At 60.1% G+C, this 10,720-nt stretch overlaps 1 protein-coding gene across 1 annotated transcript; it reads left to right on the forward strand.

Annotated features, from left to right (window-relative positions):
* Window positions 1–8,162: 8,162 nt before the first annotated feature.
* On the forward strand, window positions 8,163–10,035 carry LOC115647261 (zinc finger protein OZF-like). The gene is made up of 2 exons (XM_030554167.1): window positions 8,163–8,381; window positions 8,593–10,035. The coding sequence occupies exons 1-2, from the start codon at window positions 8,163–8,165 to the stop codon at window positions 10,033–10,035; spliced, it is 1,662 nt and encodes a 553-aa protein (XP_030410027.1).
* The last annotated feature ends 685 nt before the right edge of the window (window positions 10,036–10,720 follow it).

The following is a 10,720-nucleotide window of genomic DNA, read 5'->3' on the forward strand; positions in this document are numbered from 1 at the left end:
CTGAATAGCGTCTCCACGCCGCTCGGGGTGTGTGTGTGTGTGTGTGTGTGTGTGTGTGACTGAATCGCGTCTCCACGCCGCTCGGGGTGTGTGTGTGTGTGTGTGTGACTGAATCGCGTCTCCACGCCGCTCGGGGTGTGTGTGTGTGTGTGTGTGACTGAATCGCGTCTCCACGCCGCTCGGGGTGTGTGTGTGTGTGTGTGTGTGTGTGTGTGTGTGTGTGTGTGTGTGTGTGACTGAATCGCGTCTCTACGCCGCTTGGGGTGTGTGTGTGTGTGACTGAATCGCGTCTCTACGCCGCTTGGGGGGTGTGTGTGTGTGACTGAATCGCATCTCCACGCCACTCGGGGTGTGTGTGTGTGTGACTGAATCGTGTCTCTACACCGCTCGGGGTGTGTGTGTGTGTGTGTGTGTGTGTGTGTGTGTGTGACTGAATCGTGTCTCTACACCGCTCGGGGTGTGTGTGTGTGTGTGTGTGTGTGTGTGACTGAATCGCGTCTCTACGCCGCTTGGGGTGTGTGTGTGTGTGTGTGAGACTGAATCGCATCTCCATGCCGCTCGGGGGGGTGGGGCAGGACTGAATCGTGTCTCTACACCGCTCGGGGTGTGTGTGTGTGTGTGTGACTGAATCGCATCTCCACGCCGCTCGGGGTGTGTGTGTGTGTGTGTGTGACTGAATCGTGTCTCTACACCGCTCGGGGGGTGTGTGTGTGTGTGTGTGTGTGTGTGTGTGTGTGTGACTGAATCGCGTCTCTACGCCGCTTGGGGTGTGTGTGTGTGTGACTGAATCGCGTCTCCACGCCGCTCGGGGTGTGTGTGTGTGTGTGTGTGTGTGACTGAATTGCGTCTCCATGCCGCTCGGGGGGGGAGGGAGGGGCGTGTGACTGAATCGCGACTGAATGTGGAAACCTGTCCAACCCTCAGCTCCTTTCACACAAGCTGTCAAACTGCTTCCACATAACAGCTTGCTCCAGGACCTCCTTGGGCTGCAGAGAACCAGAGACCAAGAGCTAAAATGCTCTAGATTGCCTTAAAAATCCCTTCCATCCATCCAGAAAACTGTCTGCATTCCCCTTACCCCAGACGCCACAGTGCCCTGTGCTAGTGAGGAGACAGTGTGAGTAAAAGAAGGGGATTTGGGACAGTTTGGCCCATTTCTCTGCCTCAGTGAATATTCAGAAGAGTAAGAAAAGTGCTTCAAAGCCAGCTGACCTGGAATGATGACTCTCGGGTGTGTTAAGTGCATTTTTGCTGCTGGAAGAAGTTATTCTGGTGGCTTGGTTGTGAATCGAATGTTTCCTAACAGTGGAGTTTTCCTTTGTTACCAGCGTCTGAAGTAACGTCCGGATCTCGCTCTCTCTCTCTTTAATATCGCAGAAGTTCTGCCTGTGAACAACATCAAGAAAGAGAAGCAACGTGAGGACCATGTGGAGAAGGCAGAAGCCCAGGAGATGCTCCCAGAACAGGAGACTATTTTCCAGTGTTCTGGCAGAAGAAGGAATTGCACAAACCAGTGTAAAGTGACAGGGAAACAGAAGACGCCTGTGGGAGCCAGGCAGGTGGAGGAGGGCACTGGGGACTGAGGTGTCTGTAAGGGCACCGGGAAGGGGACAAGAGAATGGATGTTCTTCTTCGAGTGATTGCTCATATCCATTCCAGTTAGGTGTACGCGCCGCGCGTGCACATTCGTCGGAAAACTTTTACCCTAGCAACTCAGTGGGCCGGCAGGTCGCCCCCTAGAGTGGCGCCACCATGGCGCTCCATATATACTCCTGCCGGCCCACCCGCTCCTCAGTTCCTTCTTACCGCCCGTGTCGGTCGTTGGAACAGTGGAGCGCGGCTTAGCTGACCTCCACTTCCCTAGCTACTCGTTTTCTCGTATATAATTATGCAGTTATAACACTTTTATATATATATTTGTATGGTTATACGTGTTTCTTTGCTAACATGGTTAGTTTAGTTAGCGGGGTTCAGGAAGTAGCCCTTCCATGAGCCCAGTGCCGGAGCCATACATGGCTCACCCGGTTTTAAAAGGGGCCCGGCTTGCCAGAAGCCGCGGCCGAAGAGAGATCTACATGACTCCTGTTTGAAGTGCCTCAGGGAATCACACTTGACAGATAAGTGCCCCATTTGCAAGGCTTTTAAGCCGAGAACAAAAAGGTGCGGGACTTTCACTTGCCCCTCCACCTTGGGCACGGAGCGATGTTCAAGCGGCGGGCAGAAGCGCCTCCTCGGCACCGGACCCCGCCGGTACCACCAAGGCCTTTCGGCACCGACCGTCGCCGGCACCGATGTCGACTCGGCACCGCTCCCTTCTTCCGAGGTCGAGAGAGTCTACGATTCCTGCTGGTGCCTGGCGGCTCCCCGGCACGCGCCGTGGTTGAGCCCCCTGCTCCCGCTACTTCCGTGCCACCTGCATCGCAGCCAGAGAGCTCGCCTCAGTTGCGTTATCCGGCACCGTTACCTGCAGAGGCACCGATGACTTCGGCTCCGTCGATTCCAGTCCCCCAGGACCAGGGAATCCGCTGCCTGGCAGCTCCCCGGCTCGCGCCGTGGTAGAGCTTACTGCTCCTGCTGCTTCTGTGCCAGCTGCACCACAGCTAGACAGCTCGTCTAAGATGGCTCGCCCGGCACCGACGACGTCGGCACCGTCGATCCCGGTCCCACGAGGGCCGTAGAATCCGGTGCCTGACGGCTCCCCGGCACGCGCCGTGGTTGAGCGTATTGCTCCTGCTGCTTCCGTGCCAGCGGCACCGCAGCCAGAGAGCTCGTCTAAGTCGGATCGCCCGGCGCCGACACCTGCTACGGCACCGATGACGTCGGCACCGTCGATCCCGGTCCCACAAGGGCCGTAGAATCCGGTGCCTGACGGCTCCCCGGCACGCGCCGTGGTTGAGCGTATTGCTCCTGCTGCTTCCGTGCCAGCGGCACCGCAGCCAGAGGGCTCGTCTACGTCGGATCGCCCGGCACCGACACCTGCTGCGGCACCGATGACGTCGGCACCGTCGATCCCGGTCCCACACGGGCCGTAGAATCCGGTGCCTGACGGCTCCCCGGCACGCGCCGTGGTTGAGCGTATTGCTCCTGCTGCTTCCGTGCCAACGGCACCGCAGCCAGAGAGCTCGTCTACGTCGGATCGCCCGGCACCGACACCTGCTGCGGCACCGATGACGTCGGCACCGTCGATCCCGGTCCCGCAAGGGCCGTAGTATCCGGTGCCTGACGGCTCCCCGGCACGCGCCGTGGTCGAGCTAATGCTCCGGCTGCTTCCGTGCCAACGGCACCGCGGTCAGAGAGCTAGTCTAAGTCGGATCGCCCGGCACCGACACCTGCTGCGGCACCGATGACGTCGGCACCGTCGATCCCGGTCCCGCAAGGGCCGTAGAATCCGGTGCCTGACGGCTCCCAGGCACGCGCCGTGGTTGAGCTCCTGTTCCGGCTGCTTCTATCGGCACCGTCGATTCCAGTCCCCACAAGGGCTATCGAATCCGGTGCCCGACGGCTCCCCGGCACGCGCCGTGGTTGAGCGTATTACTCCCGCTGCTTCAGTGCTGACGGCACCGCAGCCAGACAGCTTATCTAACTCGGTTCGCCCGGCACCGGCACCTACCGAAGCTCTGATGACCTCGGTACCGTGGATCCCGGCCCCACGAGGGCCGTCGAATCCGGTGCCTGACAGCTCCCCAGTACGCACTGTGGTTGAGCCTGCTGTTCCCTGCACGCCGGAGATGTTACCAACGGCGAGGGCTCTCAGTGCCATGACAGAGTCAGTGCTGCCTGACCCGGGCACCGCCGGTACGGGTAATACAGTCTCTTCAGGGGACTGTCCCCTGTCAGTACAGCAGAGCGGCACCGTCCATGATCACGGTCCCGCAGACACTCCAAGTCCTGTCGGCACGCCGGACACCACTGGCAGTCCCGGTACTGTTTTCCTCGGTACTGGTCACACTCGCTGCACCGGTCGGTATCCCGTTCGCCGACCCGCTATCGGCACCGTTCCGACATCTGGCACCGGGGCAGGTACCTTGACTCCTGTAGCTCTTCTCCGAGCCTCGAGATCTCGGTCGACCTCCCGACACCGTTCTGGTTGAGGGTCTGGATCTCGTTCCAGGTACCGATACGCCTCCCGATGCCGGTCCCCGGTGCCGAGTTGGGCAAGGTCCGAGTGAGTCAGAGACTCGGCCCGTGCCTTCTTTTAGTACCTCCATGGCCATCCGGACACGCATCCGTGTCATCCCATATGCGCAGATTTTATGCTCAGGACCACGATCCTGATATCATGGCCAGCGGGCGCCAGCCCCGAAGCAGAAAGAGCCTTGGCGAATGCAAGGTGTACTCTGCAGGGGCCCTGCGCCTCTGGGTAGCAAAGCAACAAGCCTTGCTTAGCTGCGATAATTATAGCACCTGGGTGGAGGAGTTTCTCCCTCGAACCTCCCACCTAGAGTTCGCTGCCGTCTTGGAGGACGGGGGAAAGAATTTACCCTTTGTTGGTAAAGGCATCTTCGCGGCAGAGACAGCCCCAGACTGCGAAGCCTGCTGGACAATAGGGTCCTAATGCGTCTCAGCGTGTATACGCTTGCGACCAAACGCAGGCCTTTATGGCCCCAGCCGCCATACTCTGTGCCTAGCCAGAGGCAGAACTCTGGAAAACGGCAAGGCCAAGGTGGTCGCAGACAAACGTCAGGCCCCCTAAAAAGCCAAAGTCGAGGTCCCTCGCAATTACCACTGGGACCAAAGACGGACCTTCCAAGGTTCGCCGGAGGGCGGTGTACCAGTCGCAGGACGGGATCCTGATCCCGCTTTCTCCTGGCATGGCCCCAGTTACTTTTAGATCGCTGGGTCCTGCGCACGATGGAGCATAGGTACCACCTTTAAATTGCTCCAGCCCTGTCCCCCTTCAGCGGACGAAAGGGGCTAGGGGTTTTACTCCCGTTATGCCCTAGTTCCCCACTCGAACACAGGTCTCAGACCTCCCTGGTCCTGCATGGACTCAACCGGTTTGGGATAAGGTTGAAGTTCTGCATGGTATCCCTGGGAACCATTATTCCATCCTTGCCTCCTGGGGGCTACTATGCCGCCCTGGATAGGAAGGACGCGTACTTTCGCAATGCCATCTTCCCTCCGCACGGGAGATGCCTCCGCTTTATAGCCAGCGGTGAATACTCCCGGTTTACGGCCATAGTCGCCGCCTACCGTAGCTATGTCGGATATGCGTTTTTCCGTATTGGGACGATTCGCTTATCCGAGGAGACTCTGACACACAACCCACTCAGCCGTGGGCATCGTCACGGTCTTATTCACAGATCAAGGCCTGATGATTACTATAGAGCAATCCACTCTGGTTCCCACGCAGAGGTTGGGCTTCCTAGGGGCTATCTTGGTCTCCTACCTAGCCGGAGCCTGCTTATCGCAACTGCGGTTTTAGGCGATGGCATCAATCATCTGAGGTCTGAAGGCTTTCCCAACGACCTCAGCTCGTTCTTGTCTCAGTCTCCTGGGTCCATGGTTGCCCGCAAGTTTGTAACCAAACACGCCAAGCTCCGCCTCCGTCCTCTCCAAGTCCGGCCCACCTCGGCGTACCGCTTGGACAGGGAGCCAATGGTCATGGTAGTCACCGTTCCCTCGAACGCCTTAGGCTCCCTAGAGTGGTGGCTAACCCCCTCCTTGGTGTGGACAGGATGCGGTTTCATCCGCCCCAGCCCTCACTGCCCCTGACGGCGGACGCATCATCTCTCTGCTCGAGTGCTCATGGTCACCTCCGAGCTTAAGGCCTTCGGTCTTCTAGGGAGCTGGCATTCCTCATTAATGCCCCAAAAATCAGAGTAGTCCGCCTGGCATGCCAGGGGTTCCAGCGGCAGCTGCGAGGCCGTTGTATCTCGGTGTTTACAGCCAACACAATGGCCAGGTGCTTCATAAGCATTCAGGGGGGACATAGTCCTCCCCCCTTTTTTGTCAGGAGGCCATCCATTTCCGGGTCTTTTGCATGGCCCGCTCGATGGAGCTGGCGACGTCCTTTCTCCCAGGCGTTCGGAACGTCTTATCTCTTTGACTCAGCAGGTCTTTCCTGTCTTACGAGTCATCACTCTGCCCCATGTGAGGCGTCCCGCTTTCCGGAAGTGGAAATGGTTCCTCACACAGACCTGTTCGCTCACCGCGAGTGCAGGAAATGCCAGGTGTTCTGCTCCTTCCAAGGTCTCTCCTCGGAATCGATCTTGGACGCATTCCTGATACCGTGGAACGGCCAACTGCATTATGCCTTCCCGCTGTTCCCACTGGTTCGTTACGTCCTGCTCAAATTCCGCAGGGGCGGAGCGTGCGTCATCATGATCACTCCAGAGTGGTCCAGGCAGCACTGACATACCACGTTGCTCGGCCTGTCAGCCCAGACTTCATCACTCAGGGCAATGACAGGCTTTGTCACTCGGACCTGCAGCCTCTTCGCCTCACGGTGGCTCCTGCGTACCTGAGTTGGGGTGACAGGCAGCCTTCCACCTGGTCAACGTACCGAGCCAGGTGGAAGCGTTTCCTTTACAGCTGCAGTACGCTCGATCTTGCTCCTGCTGAGGTCTCGATCCCCTCTATTTGGCCTGCCTCTGGCCTTCAGCGACAGGATCTGGCGGTATCATCGCTGAGGATATTCTCAGCAGCCGTCCCTACCTTCCAGCAGGCTAAGATGGACGTTCAGTGTCCCACGCTCTATGGGTTCGAGGTCCCTCAAGGGCTTGGAGCGCTTGCACCCTCGGGTGTGCCGCCCAGCCCCGCCCTGGGGCCTCAACCTAGTCTTGGCCAGACGGGTCTCTGAGATCAGAGCTCTTACGAAGGTTCCACAAAGACAAGGTGCAGTTGTGACCGCACCCGGCTTTCCTCCCTAAGGTGTTTTGGCCTTTCATGTTACCCACAGCTCAACGCAATGGGCATAACCGTTGCACTCCTTGGACATCTGTGGAGTGCTCGCATTATGTTGTGCTGACAGAATCATTTCCTAAGGTGCCCCAGCTCTGCCCCGGTAGCGGGCCAAAGGGAGGGCTTGCTTGTTTTCCTCTCAGAGGATCTCATCTTGGGTGATGGCGGACATCCCCACTTGTTCTGATTTGGCTCATATTTCCCCAAGCCACATCACCGTGCATTCTACCAGGGCTCAGGCTTCATCTGCCGCCTTGCTGGCTCGTGTTTCTACCCACGAGACCTGTCGCGAAGCTCCATTGGCCCTGGTTCAGCAGTCAAGAGAGGCTGTAGCCTCTGGCTCGGCAGTTTTATTCTGCCACATTTCACTCCGACCCCACCGCCTTTGTAAGGCTTGGGATTCACCTAACTGGAATGGATATGAGCAATCACTCGAAGAAGAAAAGACGGTTACTCACCTTTGTAACTGTTGTTCTTCGAGATGTGTTGCTCATATCCATTCCGCACCCGCCCTCCTTCCCCACTGTCGGAGTAGCCGGCAAGAAGGAACTGAGGAGCGGGTGGGCCGGCAGGAGTATATATGGAGCGCCATGGTGGCGCCACTCTAGGGGGCGACCTGCCGGCCCACTGAGTTGCTAGGGTAAAAGTTTTCCGACGAATGTGCACGCGCGGCGCGTACACCTAACTGGAATGGATGTGAGCAACACATCTCGAAGAACAACAGTTACAAAGGTGAGTAACCGTCTTTTCAGTGCCCCCGCCGGGCCAGGGGAGCGCTGCCAGGATGAGGTCGCTCAGAGGTCCAGGGGCAGGATGCACCCAGCTGAGGGACACTTCGTAAGCAGTGAGTGTGGCAAGTGGTTTAGCTGGTGGTCGTCCCTCAACATCCACCAATGGACCCACACCAGCGAGAAGCCGTACAAATGCAGCAGGTGTGGGAAGAGCTTCAGCCAGAAGCCAGGCCTGGCACGGCACCAGCGGAACCACACTGGGGAGCGGCCCCACCTGTGTGCCGAGTGCGGGAAGCACTTCCTCCAGAAGCAGCACCTCCTCAAGCACCAGAAAACCCGCACCCGCAAGAGGAGGCACGCCTGCCCGAGTGCCAGTGGAGCTTCCCCCGCCCCATAGTGCTTGCGGTGCACCGGCAGTCCCATGCCAGGGACAGGCGGTTCAAGGAGACTGGAACATGGGTCCCACTGCGAGACAAGGTGCTGGTGTGGGCTGAGGGCAGCAGTGATTTTGGCTGGCAGCTGCCCCTTATGAGGCCACCCAAAGCCCAGCCCAGGCGGTGGCAGTTCCTCTGCCGTGAGTGCGGGAAGAGCTTCACCTGGGGGTCGGCTCTGAACATCCACAGCAGATCCACACCAGGGAGCGGCCCCCCCCCGTGTGCTGAGTGCGGGAAGCGCTTCCGCCAGAAGCAGCACCTCCTCCTGTACCAGTGCAGGCACTGGGGGGACGGGGCCTGCTGGGGTCCCTGGGTGGGCAGAGCTCAAAAGCCGGGGCGCGCTGCGGCTGCACCGGCGCAGGCATGTGGGGGAAGGGCTGCCGGTGGGCGTGCGAACACAGCCAGAGCCTGGCTCGCACACCGCGTCTCCTTGTCCCTCCGCAGAGTGTGCCGGGACACAGGCCCTTCCCCCGCAGTGACGTGGGCTGGGTGTGGGCTGGCAGCCGGCTCTCCCGGCCCAACAGCGCTCGGTAGGACAGATCGGCCTGAACGGGCCCCAGCTGGCCCAGGCTGGGGAGTGGCGCTTCGCCGTGGGCCAGTTCCCGCAGAACGTCCAGTGGGAGCCACATCCCCTGGCCTTCCAGAAGCCTCCTGCAGGGCACAGACCCTTCCCCGGGCGGCGGCAGTTCATCTGCAGAGAGTGTGGGAAGAGCTTCAGCTGGTGGTCGGCCCTCACCATCCACCAGCGCATCCACACCGGGGAGCAGCCCCACCCGTGCCCTGAGTGCGGGAAGCGCTTCCGCCAGAATCCCAACCTGGTCCGGCACCAGCAGATCCACACCGGGGACTGGCCCCTCCTGTGCGGGGAGTGCGGGAAGCGCTTCTGCCAGAATCCCAACCTGGTCCGGCACCAGCAGATCCACACCGGGGAGTGGCCCCTCCTGTGCGGGGAGTGCGGGAAGCGCTTCTGCCAGAATCCCAACCTGGTCCGGCACCAGCGCATCCACACTGGGGAGCAGCCCCACCCGTGCCCTGAGTGCGGGAAGCACTTCCGCCAGAATCCCAACCTGGTCCGGCACCAGCGGATCCACACCGGGGAGCAGCCCCACCCGTGCCCTGAGTGCGGGAAGCGCTTCCGCCAGAATCCCAACCTGGTCCGGCACCAGCAGATCCACACCGGGGACTGGCCCCTCCTGTGCGGGGAGTGCGGGAAGCGCTTCCGCCAGAATCCCAACCTGGTCCGGCACCAGCGGATCCACACCGGGGAGCAGCCCCACCCGTGCCCTGAGTGCGGGAAGCGCTTCCGCCAGAATCCCAACCTGACACAGCACCAGCGGAACCACACAGGGGAGCGGCCCCACCGGTGTGGGGAGTGCGGGAAGGGCTTCGCTCAGAAACCCAGCCTGGTCTGGCACCAGCAGAACCACATGGGGGAGCGGCCCTACCGGTGTGGGGAGTGTGGGAAGGGCTTCGCCCAGAAACCCAGCCTGGTCTGGCACCAGCAGAACCACATGGGGGAGCGGCCCCACCGGTGTGGGGAGTGCGGGAAGGGCTTCGCCCAGAAACCCAGCCTGGTCTGGCACCAGCAGAACCACATGGGGGAGCGGCCCCACCGGTGTGGGGAGTGCGGGAAGGGCTTCGCTCAGAAACCCAGCCTGGTCTGGCACCAGCAGAACCACATGGGGGAGCGGCCCTACCGGTGTGGGGAGTGTGGGAAGGGCTTCGCCCAGAAACCCAGCCTGGTCTGGCACCAGCAGAACCACATGGGGGAGCGGCCCCACCGGTGTGGGGAGTGCGGGAAGGGCTTCGCCCAGAAACCCAGCCTGGTCTGGCACCAGCAGAACCACATGGGGGAGCGGCCCCACCGGTGTGGGGAGTGCGGGAAAGGCTTCGCCCAAAAGCAGCACCTCCTGAAACACCAGAGTATCCACGAAGGGGACAGAGGCCCCAGAGCATGCAGGCTGTGAAACAGAGCCCCTGTAGGCTGGAGGGGAGCTAAGCAAGGGCGTGGGAGAGAGATTGCAATGGGAGCACATCTGTCTAACACCAGTGAGCTGAACTCTGCCTCCTGCCACACCTGGGCACCCCCCGTGAAATCAGTCTGTGACCCCTGAGACTTCACACGTAGGACACCATAGACTGGGGGCTGCGTTTCTGGTGTACCCTGCCCGCCAGGGGGAGTTTGGGCGTGCAAGGATTGCCAGGCTGGCCATTCCACAGGACGTACCACACGGGGGGGAGGCACTGCTGTCACGCCTTCCCTTGGTCACTACTTGGTAGGGACACACAATAGACGCTACACTGTATGGGACACGGTGTACGAGATGCTCTGGAGCCGCAGGCCACAGTGGTTAGATCTCCTCCCTCATCATGTGAGCTGGGGCTGTTGCATACGCTTTGCACAAAAGGACCAAGCGGTGACACGGCAGTCATATTTCTAAGTTCTGCCACCACGCCCTCACCTGCCGCTCCAAAACCATGTCACTCCGAAGGCTTGAAAATATCCAGCAGATGGGATTGTGCCTTACTTTCCACCACATCCTGAGCCTCTGCCCTTGGCTTCCAGGCACGACCCAGCCGAGTGACTCCCCCAGTAAATAAGTATGTGGTTGTTCTTTATACTCCCTAGTACGGAGGCTGCATCAAGACACT

The sequence above is a fragment of the Gopherus evgoodei genome, chromosome 2, assembly GCF_007399415.2.
Source record: "Gopherus evgoodei ecotype Sinaloan lineage chromosome 2, rGopEvg1_v1.p, whole genome shotgun sequence".
In the NCBI taxonomy this organism is placed as follows: Eukaryota; Metazoa; Chordata; order Testudines; family Testudinidae; genus Gopherus; species Gopherus evgoodei.

Coding starts and splice junctions, on each gene's coding strand:
- LOC115647261 (XM_030554167.1), top strand. CDS start 8,163: ATGAGGCCACCCAAAGCCCAGCCCAGGCGGTGGCAGTTCCTCTGCCGT. Junction 8,382..8,592: donor GGGCCTGCTGGGGTCCCTGG/GTGGGCAGAGCT, acceptor CCGGCCCAACAG/CGCTCGGTAGGACAGATCGG.